General features: G+C 36.3%; 1 protein-coding gene across 1 annotated transcript in view; it reads left to right on the top strand.

Moving 5' to 3' along the window:
• LMBRD1 (LMBR1 domain containing 1) overlaps nt 1–19329 on the top strand; it is a 136590-nt gene that overhangs the window by 42345 nt on the left and 74916 nt on the right. Inside the window, exons 6-7 of the mRNA XM_034991517.1 lie at nt 942–1030; nt 3803–3876. Of these exons, the coding sequence (XP_034847408.1) occupies nt 942–1030; nt 3803–3876 (163 nt within the window). The remainder of the gene's footprint in view (nt 1–941; nt 1031–3802; nt 3877–19329) is intronic.

Genomic DNA, 19329 nt, shown 5'->3' with positions numbered 1-19329 from the left:
TCCTTCCTTCCTTCCTTCCTTCCTTCCTTCCTTCCTTCCTTCCTTCCTTCCCTCCCTCCTTCCCTCCTTCCCTCCTTCCCTCTTTCCGTCTGTCTTCTCTTGTCTCCCAGTTTAAGCCTCTAGAGCACGTCCTGGGAAGCTAGCTGTCACTGTTATTTTTATGATGCCCCTTCAGCTGTGGATTGAAAAATAAATAGAAACTACTTTCACAAAATGTGTTGGTTAGAATCTTGAATGACATAAAAAAATGCTAAGAAGAAAGTAAAAATTATCCCTAGTCTCACAATAAGATATTTACTGTGCATTTTGATATGTTTCCTTTCTATTCTTTTCTATGTATATAAATATATTGAAATCATTACATATATTTTTATTCTGTTCTTCTGATTTATTATAGAAATTCTTAACCTTTTTTGTGCCATGGACCTTTTTGATCATCTTTAGCCCATGGCTCCTTCTCAAAATATTTTAAATGCAAAAAATAAAATACATAGGACTGCAAAGGAAACTAATTATATTGAATGCAGTAATAAAACTATTAAAAGAAATTTATAATATGGTGAACACATAGGTAGGAAACTTACCACATCCCTCTGTACATGGTGCAGATTTGATTTGTTAATTTGTGTGTGTGTGTGGTGGGGGCAGTTGATCTTTGTATAAAAAATTACTAGAAATTGAGTTTTGGAGGGGTGACTGGGTGGCCCAGTTGGTCAAGCATCTGCCTTCGGCTCAGGTCATGATGCCAGGATCCTGGGATTGAGGGAGCCTGCTTCTCTCTTTCCCTCTGCCACTTCCCCTGCTTGTGCTCTCTTGTTCTCTCTCTTAAATAAATCAATAAAATCTTAAAAAAAAAAAAAGGAATTGAGTTTTAGACCATTTCCTTTTATTTAAATTTTTATCTTTACAGCCATTAACCAGATTTATTTTCTTTTTTGTAGTGCTTTTGTTCCTCTGAATGTTCCTAATAATAAAAATTCTACAGAGTGGGAAAAAGTGAAGTTCCTGTTTGAAGAACTTGGAAGTAGTCGTAAGTATTCTTTTTTAAAAATATTCATAATAGTTCATATTTTATGACTCTTGGGACTTTTTTGAGTAGTCTCTACAGTGTTAAGAATTTAACCTCACAGTTCTTTTGACTTGTGGTTAAAAGTGTGCTAGAAAAATTGGGAGCCTTGTGTTGTTAGACTCACTTCTAACTATTATGTAGTTAAGTCTCTTCATACAATTACCAAGTCGAAACAAAAATATAATCTTCAAAATATTTTAGCAGTGAAGGTCTTATAATTTCGATGTTTGTTAATTCACTTGGGATTATATAGAATATGTTAAAGAAATGTGCTTGATATATTGTTTTTTATTTTTAACTTTTAGCCAGTGAGAGAACTACATATTGCTGTTTGATCATCATTAAATAATTTTTATGTGGAATATAAATTACAGAGGTTTCATATGAATGAAATAATATTTTATTATAAATTTACCTCACCAAAACATTTGGAGTTGCTTTTCCAGAAGTTTCCCTTAACTTTATCAGTGTGACTTAGGTTTTTAGAAGGAAAAAAATAGGCAGGTTCAGGAGGTTAGGTTAAGAAAGATGCTCAATCATTGAAAAGTACAGTTGATATTAGAAACTGATATCAAATAAGAATGTGTATCTTATTCCTCAGAATTTCATGTGCATTTGAACTTAGTAATAACTTTATTTTCAAAGAAACCTACAATATTTATTTTATAAACTTGAAAAATGTTTATTGCTTTTGTATTCTTTTTAGTAAGCACTATACAGTCTTGATCAGCATTTCTTTTTCTTTATCCAGATATAATATTAAATGATGATTAAATTAAGTCTTGGAGTCCTTGCTGTACAACTTCTTAATTTTCTTGCTTTCCACTTAAGATTTCATTGTGTAAATTTTGGTCCATTAATATCTTGCTGATACTAGCAAGAACTAGGATAGCAGTCCTGGCATGTATTAATACTGAATTGTCAGGATTTATGCACCTGATCCCATTACTGAGAAATAAATTGCTTCTTTTCTCATAGTTAACTCCTTCAGGTCTCTTGAGTAACTACTCTTCTGCCTTAAACATTAAGTTGTACACTGGTCTTTGAGTATTGGTATAACTTGAATCAGTAATTATATAGGTACTGTAGTATTCTAACTTCTGTAATCTCATGCTCTTTAGTCTTAACATTATTTCCTTTATCTCAAATCTTAAACACCATGTCCTAGAGTACATTTTGCTTAATGGTATTAGTAATATTAACTTTTTTGACTGGCCAAATATGTTAATATAATACTCCATTTTATCAATTGTAGGGTGCATATTTTCCCACATTTTTATATTTCTGATATTGGGATGTGTTTTATAAGTGATAGACCTTAAAATTGCTATCAGCCAAATACCAGATCTCTCCTAGTTTTTGTTTTTGTTTTTTTTTTAAGATTTTATTTATTAGAGAGTGCAGAAGCAGGGGGTAGGGGCCCAGAGGAGGGGGAGAGGGAGAAGCAGACTCCATGCCGAGCAGGGAGCCCAACACGGGGCTCCATCCCAGAACCCTGAGATCATGACCTGAGCCGAAGGCAGATGCTTAACTGACTGAGCCACCCAGGCACACCTCTCCTAGTTTTATGAACAATTTCTGTTGATAATTCTAGTAACATCAAGAAGATAATAGCATCAGAATGTCTTTGATTTAATAAAATCTAATATTTTAGTTTTACAAAATGAAGGCTTAAAAATTAGGCTTGCATAGCAGCTTGTGAATTTGTTTAATAATATGCTTTCTTAAAGTGTGATATAAAACTGAGACATGAGTTTTAAGAAGATAAATGATTCTGATTTTATTGTTATTTATGAAAGATTAATATACATTAAATTAAAATTATATTTGGTTCCACAGGACCTGCATTTTAACTAGATCAAAACAGGTTCAATAGGACCTATATTAAAACTGAAAAAATTAGTATTACTCCCATTTATGAATATTCAAATTTGCTTAGTGTTTCATTGTATAATCTAGTATAATTATTTAAAAGTGTCACTCTTGCCTCCAAATTACTGGCCTTCCCTTAAACAATTTACTATGTCTAACTTGTTAACATAATATTCTTCCTGTGTTAGTACTTTGTTTGAATTTATTTTTTGCTTGTGTTTGCTTTTTATTTGGTTTTGTTTTTTTCCTGCCAGATGGGCAGTCTAGCTCCTTTCAAGTTAAAGAATGAAATAAACTCTTTAAGATTTAGTTTTAGGCTATATGTTGAAAACTTATTTGAAAATTAAGAAACTAGGAATATCAGGATTGTGGGCAGAGGGAAGAGAAGTAGTCAGTGTCAGTGGCTTTCCTATGTAATGTTATTTCTCAAGGACTGCCATTCAGAAAGTCTAGGATAGTTTTTTTGCCACCTTTATTTTGCTGATTTCTTTTTAGGCTCAATAATTAGACAATAATTTTTCTCTTTAATTTTAAGAAGTGAAAGAAAGAAAATCTTAGTCCAAAAGATTTTTGCAAATCAATTTGTGAAGATCCTTTTAAAAACTCTTTTCTCAGGGCACCTGGCTGGCTCAATAAAGCATGCAACTCTTGATCTCAGGGTTGTGGGTTCGAGCCCCATGTTGGGTGTAGAGATTTTCTCCCCTTGGAGTTGGCACTTCAAAGATGAGGTAATATACATTGGGTTTATTCCTTAAGAATGTATAAGAAACCCAGTTTTTATATCTTTATATTGATTTTTTGAATATAAACATTTGAATAGTATATGTGTACGTTTTTAACAAAGTTCTGCTTCCTTTGCAGATGGTTTAGCTGCATTGTCATTTTCTATTAGTTCTCTGACCTTGGTTGGAATGTTGGCAGCTATAACTTACACAGTAAGTGTAACGGTGATAATTGAGTTAAAATTAAGAAATTACTTTATGAAGCAGTTTCATTTTACCTTAGTCATGTATTCAATTAATTATATTTTCCTCTTTAATATTTTAGTGCTTGCTTCTTCATTTTCTTAAGTTTTCTTTACTGAAGAGGAGAGTAAATTTTTAACTACTTAGTCACAATCATTTTATCTATATTTTTGAAATTTAACATTCAGAAACAAATTTTATAACTTGTGAACCTTGAAGATGGTTATATATTATGCCATAGTAGATTTAGTGATTTATAAGCATATTAGAACTTTGAACTGTAGATCAGTATCTATTACTGATGCAGTAGATGCATCCTACTTGGGTATGTAGAGTTTTTAAATTTAGATATTTTATATAATGTGATATCTCCTTAGTGTATAGAATCTAATCTTATACACTGAGAGACTACTTTTTTTTTTTTTCAGTCTTTCTGGAGATAGTAAGGTATGAGTTATAGCCTGCCAAACTTGTGTACAGTCTGTTTTTTTGAGTTTTTTGCTCAAATTATAGAGGAAAAACCAACAATAAATGCTTCTTACCTACCTCTTGAAAGAGAGTGGTGTAGGAAGCTTTAAATTATCTAGAACCTTTCCAGATTGAGTTTATGTTTACAGAATTCTTAATTCTTACAGAAATGGGAAATACTGGTTATAAAGAAAACATTTTTGGATATTGTTCCAATATATCTTTCTTTAGACATGAAAGAAATGGGCTTTTAGTGTGATAGCAGAATCTAATTTTGTTACATAATTATTCAAGGGTCATCATTTAGAATAAAAGCAGTCTAAAATACATGCATTTTAATATGTCAGGTGCTTATTTGGATACTCTGTTTTATTTATTGCCATTTTTTTTTTTTTAAAGATTTTATTTATTTATTTGAGACAGAGAGAATGACAGAGACAGAGAGCACACGAGACGGGGGACGGTCAGAGGGAGAAGCAGGCTCCCCGCCAAGCAGGGAGCCCGATGCGGGACTCGATCCCGGGACTCCAGGATCATGACCTGAGCCGAAGGCAGTTGCTTAACCAACTGAGCCACCCAGGCGCCCCACCATTTTTTTTTTTTTTAAGATTTTATTTATTTATTTGACAGAGAGAGACAGCGAGAGCAGGGACACAAGCAGGGGGAGTGGGAGAGGGAGAAGCAGGCTTCTTGCCGAGCAGGGAGCCCAATGCGGGACTCGATCCCAGGACCCTGGGATCATGACCTGAGCCGAAGGCAGACGCTTAACAACTGAGCCACCCAGGCACCCAATTTATTGCCATTTTTTTTCATGGATTACTACATAAGGAATTTGTCATACTATTAGTGGTAATTATCCTTCCATCTCACAGAATATATGTGTGCTATCTTTATTTATTTGTCTTTTTAAAATTTATTTATTTATTTTTTGGAGAGAGACAGAGAATGTGAGCGGGGTGGTTAGGGGCAGATGGGGGAAGAGAGAGAGAGAATCTTAAGCAGGTTCTTTGCCTGGTGTGGAGCCCAACAGGGGGCTCAGTCCCACAACCCTGAGATCATGACCTGAGCCGAAATCAAGAGTTGGACGCTTAACCAACTGAGCCACCTAGGCACTCCTCTTTCTTTTAAGAAGCAGTCACAAATTGGGTACCTGGGTGGCTCAGTCGGTTAAGCGTCTGCCTTCGGCTCAGGTCATGATCCCAGGGTCCTGGGATCGAGTCCCACATCAGGCTCCCTGCTCTGTGGGGAGCCTGCTTCTCCCTCTCCCACTCCCCCTGCTTGTGTTCCCTCTCTCGCTGTATCTCTCTCTTCAAATAAATAAATAAAATCTTTTAAAAAAAAAAAAAGCAGTCACAAATTAACAACAAATTAGGAGTTCGACCTCAACTCTAATTGTTATTCTGTGACTGATGTGTTAAGGTGATTTTGCGTGTTTTTTAACCTTCCTGGGTCAGGGTCTTTCCCATTAATGAGAGTAAAAAAATGCCTCTTAGAGGTTTTTTGAAGGTCAAATGATACTGTGTAAAAGTGCTTTGAAAACTATAGGAAAATGAGTATATAACAGTTGATAAAAGATTAGTCAGGAGAAACAGATGGAAAAAGAGGAAACCAATATGTAAGGTCAACATCAAGAACTATGAAAGGTCTAAGATTTTACCCTCGTTGTAGCCTGTTACAGTTCTGTGGTTGTTGGCTGAAGATGCAAGACTTCTGGGTCAAAGAGAGACCTTTGTATTACAGCAATAACAATAGCCTTAGCATTAGCATTTTCCTTTGCTGGTTTCCTCAGTTCCAATTCCCATGGGGTAATGTGAAGTGCACCAGATGATACTTCCATATAGAAGAGGAACCTTTGAACTTATGGAAGCTGAAGCTTTTATAATGGACAGTAAGTCTGCTTGCCCTTTGCTCCAGAGGAAGATGCTATCTTTGTTTTCCAAGGCTATTTTTCTATATAAACATCCTTGAAAAGATAGTATAGAAAAAAATGAGCATTTGTGCCTGGTTTGCAAGGTGTGAAGAAATTGGAGACCCATGGAAGATTGTCTTCCAATAGTCAAATGGTATTTGCTATGAAAAAAAATAAAGCAGTACAATGGGATAGACAATACTGGAGGCTGGTTCTACTATAAAGATCAGGAGGGACTTCTCTAACATTGGAACAGAGACCTGAGTAAAGTGACTGAACCAGCCATGAAGGAAGAGTAAGTGCAGAAATCCTGAGGTAGGCACAGGTATGCAGTGTTCAGATAATAGCAAAGAGGCAAAGCCAGTATGGCTGGAGCTCAGTTAACAAGGGGAAGGAAGGCTGAAGTTTAGATGAGAAATTAATATAGAGCCTTATGCACCATGGTTAGGATTTTGAATTTTATTTTGGTTGAGATTAGAAACCATTGGAAGGTTTTAAATGGAGAAGTAATAGGATCTGTCTAACATTTTAACACTATTACTCTGGTGGCTCTGAATTACATAAGCTGTGGCAGTGATGAGTGGGAGTGGGAAAAATCTGTGAAATTACTAAATTCTTTGAAAGAGAGCTTCCCTGTAGGAATGATAGTTATTGTAAAGTAAATATTTTCAACTAATATTTTATATTACTCTAACTCAAGCTGTGAAAATGATCATTTAATCAAACCAAATAAAATAATCATACTGATTTAGTTAAGATATCCTTAGAAGAACCTTATGTTTTTAGAATGCAGAGGGCATTGATAAACAGAGGACTTTATGATGCGGCCTAGGTTGGGAACCTGAAAGACGTAGAAGGTATGCTGAATAGGTGGGGAGGGGTCCCTTAAGTCCTAAGCCCAGGGAAGAGGGTCCAATTTAACAGTATAGTAAGGTCATACTATCTAGGAGTTATATTTTTTCTTTAAGTAGCATAAGCAATAAAATGTGACTCTTGGTGGAAAGTCTTAAATGTAGATTCTTTTTAAGTCTGTGGGTCCCTTGAACTACTTTACTGTCTAAATTTACTCATTTCTAAACTGGGAATAATGTTTAATAAGATTATGAAGATTTAATTAAGAAATTTACCCAGTCTTGGAATTTGTTCGTCACCCAGTAGTCACTAATAGCTCAAATTGTTGAATATTCACAGTTTAGTATGGTTTAAACTATAACTCACAGCTCTTTCCACATCTTGCAGTGAAAGTAAACCAGATGCTAATAGCAGTTGTATCAACATCATTGAAAAAGTGGTTTATGAAAAGATGAGTAAATCAAAGGAGGTATTCAAAGTTGGGTGGTAGTTACTTGGAGGAGAGGGGATGGATAGACAAACTTTTAAATAGCACAAAATATGCTCAGAACTCAGTGGAAGTATGTTTTGCCACCAAATCAGTCTGGCCAGTTTTACTATCTAGTATGTATAGAGAAGACCCTGTTTAAGGGGAGAGCATGACATTTATACCTGAGCGCTAGTCATGAGTGAAAGTCTTTATGTAAAATCTCGTATCTGAACCCTAGCTTCCCCATCTGTAAAAATGGGCCATTAAAACTCAAACTTACTAAAAAGCTAGTTGAAAATCAACTGTTTATAGATAGGTGGTTTTGTTATAGAGAGGTGGTTAATAGTACTAATTATCATATTTGCTTGCAGATATAAAGTTTTGTCCTAACTTGTTATGGAAAAGCTTGAGAATTGAGCTTTTCACATGGTAGAGCATGGAAAGAGGGTACAGTATATATTCATGGGAAGTAGAAGAGATTTATTTATTTTTTTTTTTTGAGAGAGAGAAAGAGAGAGGGCATGCGCAAGCAGGGGAAGGAGCAGGGGAGAGGGAGACAGAGTATCTTAAGCAGGCTTCACCCTCGGTGGTAAGCCTAAACGGGGCTCAACCTCATGACCCTGAGATCATGACCTGAGCTGAAATCAGGAGTCAAATGCTTAACCAACTGAGCCACCCAGGTGCCCTAAGAGATTAATTTTAATTAAAGCTCCCAAAATGGGAAGTTAATATTTAGAGTACTTTGACTCTGAGTGCAAAGAACTAATTATTAAATGTAAAGTCGTGTCTACTATAGACTCTGTAACTGTTAGTATTGAGATCAGAAAAGTTTTTGTTGTTGTTGTTTTAAGATTTTATTTATTTATTTGACAGAGAGAGACACAGTGAGAGAGGGAACACAAACAGGGGGAGTGGAGAGGGAGAAGCAGGCTCCCCACAGAGCAGGGAGCCTGATGTGGGGCTCGATCCCAGGACCCTGGGATCCTGACCTGAGCCGAAGGCAGACGCTTAAGGATTGAGCCACCCAGGCGCCCCCGAGACCAGAAAAGTTTTTATAATGTGTTAGTAGAATGTGATTTTCTTAGCTACCCATTATTGTTTAGTTTAGAAACTAGTTGATTATTTAAATTTTACCAAGATCATATCTACTCTACCATGTCTTAAGGGATAACCCAATAATTAGGCACTATTCAATATTAGAAGAATGTCAAACAACATACACCTTGCCTACTGTTTTCATCTTAAATTGAAAGGGAATGCTACTTTTTAAATTAAAAAAATGAAACCTCTAGACACACTATTTATGTATATTTTAATTTTTTGGTGCCACCAAGTGGGGAAATGTTGAATAATGATACTTTTTTTTTTTTTTTGAATAATGATACTTTCATACAAAATGTATCCTATGGGCCAATGAAGTGCCTATAGAAACAGTGACTACTGAACTTTTTATTATATACACATATCAGTAAAAACTTTACCATGTCATATGTATATACATATATATATATTTATATGCACACACACCTATACACACACACATAACATTATGCTAATCTAGATACATTTAATATAAAATATAAAGTAATAGATTAAAGAAAATTAAAGTGATAAATTAAGGATTCAGAAATAGAAATAGAGCATTGATTTTTGGTAATCTTTGGAGAGAAATGCTCTTTAAAAGTCAAATTTTCAGCCTTCCATGTGATACTATGTTTCACTGAATCTATGTCACTGATTGTAAGATGTACCTGCCTATGCTTTCTTATCATTTATAATTTTTGTTTTATATTTAGTGTGAGTTTTTTAGACTTAAATAAATACTTCTTTTTTTTATTTTTTGACTTATATAAATACTTTTAAAAAACCATATCCTTCTTCACACACAATAAGGAGAATGTAAGTGAAATAAATTGGAAAGGTGTTCCTTAAAAGTTCACATTTGGAGTCTGAGTCTTCTGAATCACTTTTTTAAATTGGTTATTCACATCCATGTTTACTATACAAGACAGTCTTTTATGCTATCAAGAGAATTGATGATGCAGCTTTTACTAAGTCCTCCACTCTTGTCTCTGGAATTTTCTTTGAAGCTGCTAACATACCCATTGTCAACTATAAGTTGTTTTTGTTGTTTCTTGGCTTGCCGTGTGAAGGACAAATGGAAAATGGCTTTTACTTTGGGTATGTTCCTTTAAGCTCATAAAGCACTTGGTTGTTGCTTTGTAAGAAAATATGGAATTATACTCCTTTTTTTTTTTTAATTTTATGTATTTATTTTGAGAGAGCAAGAGCAAGAGCAGGCACACATGGGAAGGACAAAGGGAGAGAATCTCAAGCAGACTCCATGCTGAGTGTGGAGCCCCATGTGGCCTCGGTCTCATGACCTGAGCCGAAACCAAGAGTCAAATGCTTAACCGACTGAGCCACCCAGGTGCCCCTGCTCCTTGTCAATAAATACTTGCTTCACTATTTGCTCCTTTCTTTCCCCTTACACATTAATTTTTTGTTTCAATGTCAAATCACAGTACTATCTTAAAGACATTGTAAGTGGCAATTAAACTCAGTAGTGGTAGCAAGAATGCATGTAACTCAAGTAGAGGACTAACTGTAATGTAACCAGCTGTGACTAAATTTGTGACCATGTAGGTAATGACAGCTATGTCATGACTTCTGTGTAGTCGATGATTATAAGATGCATCCAAATTTCACTAATGTTAAATGTGAGAAAATATATGTTTTGGATTCAATGAATATTTAAAGGAGAAATCTTAATTGAGTATGTGTTTAATGAATTGTTTCATTAGTCATAAGCTCATACATGTCCTTGAATAATAGGTGTTAAACAAATATATGCCAGACATTTATGCAGTCTACAAGTAGTGCTTGGTATTGCACCTTTACAGTAATTAGATCACAGGTTGGAAATTTTTATTCTAGATATTAAAGAGATACATAGGGAAAAGGTGCTGTTCTAAACTGGGCAGTGTAAGAAGGTATTAGAAATGTTGGGGTGCCTGAGTGGCTCAGTCAGTTAAGCATCTGCCTTGGGCTCAGGTCATGATCCCAGGGTCGTGGGATGGAGCCCCACCTCCATCGGGCTCCCTGCTCAGTGGGGAGCCTGCTTCTCCCTCTGCCTGCCGCTCCCCCTGCTTGTGCTCTCTCTCTCTACAAATAAATAAAATCTTTTTAAAAAATTATCCTTAAAAAAAAAAAAAGAAATGTTTGTAGTTTGTATGTATTCTTTCAAACATTTTAGGTTTTAATACATATGGTGATTTATTTTTGGAACTTGAACAAATAAAGTTGGAGGCAATTATGACCATCAACCTAGAAGCATTTTAAAGGATATAATTTCTATAGCCTTGTTGATTTTCTGATAATTCACTAGAGGGCAGTAGTAAGCAATAAAAGCTTTGTTTCTGAAAAGGATAGCTTTTTTATACTTTTTTTTTTCAAAGAAGTCTGAGGCTAAATTCAAAAGATTATTATTTAAAGACCTAAGGTTGTAATGATTAAATGTCTTATGTAATGTTTTATATCAGTTTTATCATAATCTAAATATTACAGTTAAATTTCCTGATAATCACATACAATCCAAAAAAAAGCTAAAAGGTAGCTAATCCAAAACAATGACAACTTTCTTTTACTGTTGTTTTCAGACTTAAAAGTTCACGAGAAGATACTGTATTCTGGTCCCATGTTACCACAAGGTGTTACCAAGAACATGTCTTTATTTTCTAAGATTTTTATATTAAGCTATTTAGGAATTTAGTTCAGCTCTTCTAATAAATATATAAATTCCATGTAAGGAAATAAGTTCATGTGAATTTAGATTTCTTTTTTAAAACAATTGTTAAATATTATTAGGAGAAAAAATAACTGAGACCTGGTTTTTACATACCAAATAGTCTACTGCACTTGTTACTAGTCTGGCTAAGAAATCTGTGTTTTTAAGAATTTTCGGAGTGATTCTGATTAGCCAAGTTTGGCAGATGTAGTGAAACAAATGTGAAGACCAATAATGTTAACATACAGCGTTTTGTACTATAATTGAGTTAAAAGCAAGGCACATTTACAAGTCAAGGCATATTTCTCAGACATGGTGTATGAGACCTGAAGGGCACTGAAATTTGCTGAAGAAATAGGGTTAAGAAGTTAGGCATTCTAGTTGAAAGCACTGCATGTACTAAAGTGTGGAAACTGGACAAAGCCAGAAGTAGTATAAAACCAGTGTTTTAAGAACAGTGAACAATTCAGAGGTGTGAGGTATGAGATGAGGTTGGCAGGGATCAGATTTTGAAGGGTTTTGTATGCCAGGATTAGATAATTGCAATCTGTTCATAACAGTAATTCTACCTTTCATTGAAAAGTAACAAAACAACTTTTTTGAACAATCTTACATGAAATTCTGGTATACAAAAAAGTTAGATGTACAACATAGAATTGCTCTGGTTGAAGTAGTAGCAGGTTTGTGTGTGGCTACTTGTCTTCTTATCTCCTATAGTGGCCTTAAAGGCATCCACCCCAAATCCTAGGATGTCCTCTCAGAGCACTTTGAAAACTATTCTAATTAGTCCTGGAGATCTTAATGGATGTTAATTATGGGACTGACATAATCTGAGGTGTATCCTAGAGATTACTTTGGAAACAGTGTAGAAGATAGATTTATACAAAGTGAGACCAGCAGACCAGGAAGGAGAAGTTAGATGACCTTGTATTTGACTGTAGACTCTAAATAAGGGCTACATTGTTGATATTGACTAGAGCAACAGATTCCTTGGGAAATAATATTGAATACTGAGGTTCTCTACTTAGGGATCAAATCCATCTAAACAAGCATTGGGGTAAAATAAGCTTGTTTCGAGGTGTTTGGGAGGACAGGGAATTTATGTGGGCATAAACTGTTTAGCAAAATATTTTTGCCTTGGAATTTGGTGTGACACAACATAGGTGTGTTAAAATTATATATGAATGTGGATAATTGGTAAATAATGTAATACTGCTTATTCATCAGAGTCTTCAAGTGTTATGTTACTTTTTTCACTGTTTTAAAAAGTCGTGGAATTACTAGAAGAAACAAATGGGTCAAATGATAATAGAGTTAGGAAAGCCCTGTAAGAAAAGGTTAGAGATGCTGTGGGATACTTTGGCTCCCATAGGCTTTTTTATTTACATTTTCAGTGTTCTAAGGATATGATATATTATATTCTTTCCTTTTTATACTTTACCAAGGTCATTACAAGTATAAAGTTGATAAGAATTGATTAATTACAAGAAAATTACTCTGCCTAAATTAAATTTCCTTCCAATATGAAACAGAAGGAGGGGAGCAATGGGGAAATCATGAGAACATTAACTTTTGTTTTATCAATATGTAAAATGTAAGATTTTAAGGTATTTCTCCATTAGAAAACACAAGGACTTGAATATTGGGTAATAAGTTCATAATTATCTAGATACATTGTGCTATATATAGTTGATATTACCTGATAGAACTAGTTGATTTCTGGGATTTCTTTTTGGTCATGTTCTTTGCTCATATTCTCTCTTAATTAAAAAACAAAAAACAAGCCACGGAGGGAGTTTCAAGATAGTGGCATAAGAAGACCCTGAACTCACATTCTCGCATGGACACAACAAACTTACAGCTATATTTGGAATAAATTTTCTCTGAAAACCACCTGAGAACTTGATGAACAATACCTCCACAACGAAGGACAATAGAGACATATCAAGTAATGTAGGAGAGTTGAAGACACGGCCTCACCCCCGACCCCATCCCAGATGACCCCACAATCAGGAGGTATCCCATAATAAGGAACTCTCCCTTGAGGAGTAAGGGGATTGTACCTCCTATCAGGCATCCTGACCCTAGGGGCTAGCACTGGAAAGGTGACCCCCTCCCCAGACATCTGGTTCTGAGAATCAGTGGGGAATTAAGAGAGGGAGAATCATAGAACTGTAGGTAACAGAGATCCTGCTCATAAGTGGCTTGTGTACAAACCTGCTCTCCCTGAGATCCAGCATAGAAGCCACAGATTTAGAAGTGCCTACACTGTATATGAGGGAGAACCACTTACTAATTTTAAGGAGGCTGTGGCAAAGGCAGGGACCTGTAGACACTTTATCTGGTGATGGAAGCATTGGTGGAGTCCATTTTTGGAATCTCATTCTAACTTGCTGGTGACAGCAGATGAGTGCCATTTCTAGTGCTCTTCCTCTAGCATGCAAGCACTAGAGGGCATATTCTGCCCACTTAACCCTTAACCTGGCTGGCAAGCACCTCACACCACACAGCACTCCAGCTACAAAGGGCCAGGCTAGTGTCCTGAGCCCTGTTCTCCTCACTCAGTGATTGGGCTGCAGATAGGCCAGATGAGCACCATGATCCCTACTTCCCCCATGTAGCAGCAAAGCTGCAATGGTCCAAGTGGGAGCCCTCAGTCCTGCCCAACCTATGCAGAGAACCAAGTTGTAACTGGGCTGGGAGAGTGCACTGAGCCCTACCCTCACTGTGCAGCACCCAAGCTACGACCTAGTTGGTCCAGTGACCTAAGTCCCACCTTTCCTGTGCAGCATATGGACTGCAACTGGGCTGGTAAACACCTGAGTCCTGTTCTCCCTTAGCAGCAGCCAAGCTGTAATTAGCTTCCAGGGACACCCTAAGCCCCACCTAATTAGCATAGAGACTGAGCCACAACTGTGATGGGCAAACAGCTGGAACCCCACTCTCCCTGCACAGTGTCTGAGCCACAGCTGGGCAGAGTGAGTGCCCTGAGCCCTGATCACCCAAACAACAGTGCTGGCTCTTTCACACCTGGTGGGCACATGCAACCCATTGAGCGGTTGCCCGTATGAAGTGTCTGGCTCTGATGGCCAGGGGAGATTGCTCTAATGGCCCATGTGAACCAACTGTTAGACAAGACCACCCCTTCAAGACTGAGGGAGATAGCAGTTTCACCTAATACATAAAGACAGAGAGGCAGAATGAGGAGATCAAAGAATATGTTCCAAACCAAAGAAAAAGGCAAATCTCCATTAAAAAAAAAAACTTTAATGAAAGGGAGATAGTAACTTACCTGATAAAGAATTCAAGTAATGGTCATAAAGTTACTTAGCAGTGTTGGCAGGAGAATGGATGAACACGAGAACTTTAGCAAAGCTACAGAAAATATAAGAAATCAATTAGAAGTTATAACTGAACTGAAAAATACAGTAGAGAGGTTCAGTAGCAGAAAGGATAAAACGGGAGCATCAAGGCAAAGCTTGAAGACAAAGCAATGGAAAACACCCAGACAGAGCAGCAAAATGAAAAGAATTAAAAGAAGGGAGGACAACTTAAGGGACTTCAGGAACTATATCAAGTGGGATAAATTTGCATTATAAAAGTTCCCAGAGGAGATAGAAAAAGGGCCAGAAAAATTTTTTGAAGAAATAATGGCTGAAAACTTCCATAATCTGGAGAAGGAAACACATCCAGGTCTGGAAGCCCCGGAAGTTCCAAACAAGATGAACTCAACAAGAAACAATCTCAGACACATTGTAGTTAAAATGGTAAAAGTTAAGCATAAAGAGAGGATCTTAAAAACAGCAAGAGAAAAGTAACATATTACATACAAGGGAAACCCCATAAGGCCATCAGCAGATTTTTCAGTAGAAACTACAGGCCAGACAGGGGAGTGACATAACTAATATATTTATGTGGCATAACATATTTAAAGTGCTGAAAGGGGAAAACTGTCACCCAAGAATTTTCTACCTGGCAAGATTATCATTTGGAATTGAAGGAGAGGTAACAGTTTCCCATGTAGGCAAAAGCTGAGGGGGTTCATCACCACTAAAGTATGAAGGGTTAAAGACAAGAATAGTAAAATTAAAAATACAATAATTAGTGAGGTGCCTGGGTGGCTCAGTTGCTTAAGTGTCTGACTCTTGATTTCAGCTCATGTCATGATCTCAGGGTCATAAGATTGAGCCCTGTGTTGGGCTCCACCCTCAGTGGGGCATATGCTTGAGATTCTCTCTCTCCTTCTCCCTCTACCCCTCCCCCTAAACACGTGCACATGCATGCTCTCTTCTCTTTCTAAAATATATATATAATTAAGGGATGCATAAAATAAGATGTAAAATGTGTCATCAAAAATATAAAATGTGGGTAGGGGAAGTAAAATATAAAGCTTTGGAATGTGTTCCAAATTAACTTACTATCAACTTAAAAGAGATTGTTATATACATGAGATGTTATATATGAACCTTACAGTAACCACAAAGAAAAAACTTATAGTAAATATACAAAAGGAAAAGAGAAAGGAAACTAAACATAACACTAAAGAAAATAAATAACAGGGAAGAGAGAAAGAGAAGAAAGGAACAAAGAGAAACTACAAAAACAACCAGAAAACAACTAACAAAATAATACATAACTGTCAATAATTATTTCTTATTTTTTAAAGATTTGTTTATTTATTTGAGATAGAGTGAGAGAGAGCGAGAGCAGGGGCAAGGGGCAGAGACAGAGGGAGAAATAGGCTCTCTGCTGAGCAGGGAGCCCGATGTGGGGCTCAGTCCCAGGACCCTGAGATCATGACCTGAGCTGAAGGCAGATGCTTAACCGACTGAGCCACCCAGGTGCCCCTCAATAATTACTTTAAATGTAAATGGACTAAATTCTCCAATCAAAAAATGTAGGGTAACTGAATGGATTAAAAAAAAAACAAGATCCTTCTACATGCTGCTAGGAAGAGACTTACTTCAAATGTAACGACCCACATAGACTGAAAATGAAGGGGTGAAAAAAAGATATACCATGGAAATGGAAAGAAAGCTGGGGTAATAATACTTCTATCAGACAAAATAGACTTAAAAAAAATCAAGATGATAAGAAAAAGAAGGGCGTTACATATTGATAAAGGTCTCAATCTAACAAGAGAATATAACATTTAAAAAACAGATTTTTTTAGTAACATACAGTGTATTATTTGTTTCATGGGTACAGGTCTGTGATTCATCAGTCTTACACAATTCACAGCGATCACCATAGTACATACCCTCCCCAATGTCCATTACTCAGCCACCCCATCCCTCCCACCCCCTTCCACTCCAGCAACTCTCAGTTTGTTTCCTGAGATTAAGAGTCTCTTATGGTTTGTCTCTCTCTCTGGTTTTGTCTTGTTTATTTTTCCCTGCCTTCCCCAATGATCCTGTCTTGTTTCTCAACTTCTCATATCAGTGAGATCATATGATACTTGTCTTTCTCTGATTGACTTATTTCGCTTAACATAATACCCTCTAGTTCCATCCACGTTGTTGCAAATGGCAAGATTTCATTATTTTAAGGCCTGCATAATATTCTATTATATATATATATATGTATGTGTATGTGTGTGTGTATATATACCACATCTTCTTTATCCATTCATCTGTTGATGGACATCTAGGATCTTTCCACATTTTGGCTATTGTGAATATTGCTGCTATAAACATTGGGGTTCGTGTGCCTCTTCAGATCACTACATTTGTATCTTTGGGGTAAATACCCAGTAATGCAATTGCTGGGTTGTGGGATAGCTCTATTTTCAACTTTTTGAGGAACCTCCATACTGTTTTCCAGAGTGGCCGCACCAGCTTACATTCCCACCAACATTGTAGGGGGGTTCCCCTTTCTCCACATCCTCACCAACATCTGTCATTTCCTGACTTGTTAATTTTAGCCATTTTGACTGGTGTGAGGTGGTATCTCATTGAGGTTTTGATTTGGATTTCCCTGATGCCTAGTGATATTGAGCACTTTTTCATGTGTCTGTTGGCCATTTAGATGTCTTCTTTGGAAAAATGTTGAATGTCTTCTGCCTATTTCTTGATTGGATATTTGTTCTTTGGGTGTTGAATTTGATAAGTTCTTTATAGATTTTGGATACTAGCCCTTTATCTGATATGTCATTTGCAAGTGTCTTCTCCCATTCTGTTGGTTGTCTCTTGGTTTTGTTGACTGTTTCCTTTGCTGTGCAAAAGCTTTTTATCTTGATGAAGTCCCAGTAGTTCATTTTTGCCCTTGCTTCCCTTGCCTTTGGCGATGTTTCTAGGAAGAAGTTGCTGTGGCTGAGGTCGAAGAGGTTGCTGCCTGTGTTCTCCTCTAGGATTTTGATGGATTCATGTCTCACATTTAGGTCTTTCATCCATTTGGAGTCTGTTTTTGTGTGTGGTGTAAGGAAATGGTCCAGTTTCATTCTTCTGCATGTGGCTGTCCAGTTTTCCCAACAGCATTTGTTAAAGACACTGTCTTTTTTCCATTGGACATTCTTTCCTGCTTTGTCGAAAATTAGTTGACCATAGAGCTGAGGGTCCATTTCTGGGCTCTCTATTCTGTTCCATTGATCTATGTGTCTGTTTTTTAGAGCTTGAAGTCTGGAATTGTGATGCCACCAGCTTTGCTTTTCTTTTTCAACGTTCCTCTGGCTATTCGGGGTCTTTGGTTCCATACAAAGTTGATGGTATTTTGGTAGGGATTGCATTAAATGTGGAGATTGCTCTAGGTAGCATAGACATTTTCACAATATTTGTTCTTCCAGTCCATGAGCATGGAATGTTTTTCCATTTCTTTGTGTCTTCCTCAGTTTCTTTCATGAGTATTCTATAGTTTGTTCAGTACAGATTCTTTGTCTCTTTGGTTAGATTTGTTCCTAGGTATCTTATGGTTTTGGGTGCAATTGTAAATGGGATTGACTTCTTAATTTCCCTTTCTTCTGGCTTGTTGTTGGTGTATAGAAATGCAACTGATTTCTGTGCATTGATTTTATATCCTGCCACTTTACTGAGTTTATGTATGAGTTCTAGCAGTTTTGGGCTGAAGTCTTGGGTTTTCCACATAAAGAGGATATAACATTTTAAATGTTTATGCACCCAATTTGGAGTACCTAAATATATAAGGTAGATATTAACAGAAATAAAAGGAGAAATAGTAATACAATAATAGTAGTGGATTTTAATACCCTCTTGGATCAATGAATTGGCCATCCAGACAGAAAACCAATAAGGAAACATTGGCCTTAAAATGACATATTAGACCAGATGGACTTGATACATATAGAACACTCCATCTAAAACAGCAGAATACACATTCTTTTCAAATACACATGGAACATTGTCTAGGATAGCTCATATGTTAGGCCATAAAACAAGTTTCAGTAAATTTAAGAAGATTGAAATCATATCAAATATTTTTACAACCACAATGGTATGAAACTATAAATCAGTTACAAGAAGAAAACTGGAAAAAAACACTAACATGTGGAAGCTAAACAACATGTTATTAAACAACCAGTGGGTCAGCAAGGAAATCAAAGAGGAAATCCAGAAATACCTTGAGACAAATGAAAATGAAACACAACATTACAAAATCTTTGGGATGCAGCAAAAGCCGGTTTAAGAGGGAAGTTCATAACAATACAAGCCTACCTCAAGATACAAGAAAAATGTCACATAAACAATCTACATTTAAAGGAACTAGAGAAGGAAGAAAAAACAAGCCCAAAGTTAGTAGAGGGAAGGAAATAATAAAGATCAGAGTGGAAATAAATGAAATAGGAACTAAAAAAACAGAGAAGATCAATGAAACAAATAGCTGGTTCTTTAAAATGATAAACAAAATTGATAGACCTCTAGCCAGACTCATCAATGAATAGAATAGAATAGAATAGAATAGAATAGAATAGAATAGAATAGAATA

Source organism: Mirounga leonina, unplaced genomic scaffold (assembly GCF_011800145.1).
Source record: "Mirounga leonina isolate KUSES-001 unplaced genomic scaffold, KU_Mleo_1.0 Mir_53, whole genome shotgun sequence".
NCBI classification, from domain to species: domain Eukaryota; kingdom Metazoa; phylum Chordata; class Mammalia; order Carnivora; family Phocidae; genus Mirounga; species Mirounga leonina.
This window is presented reverse-complemented; position numbering and strand designations above follow the sequence as displayed.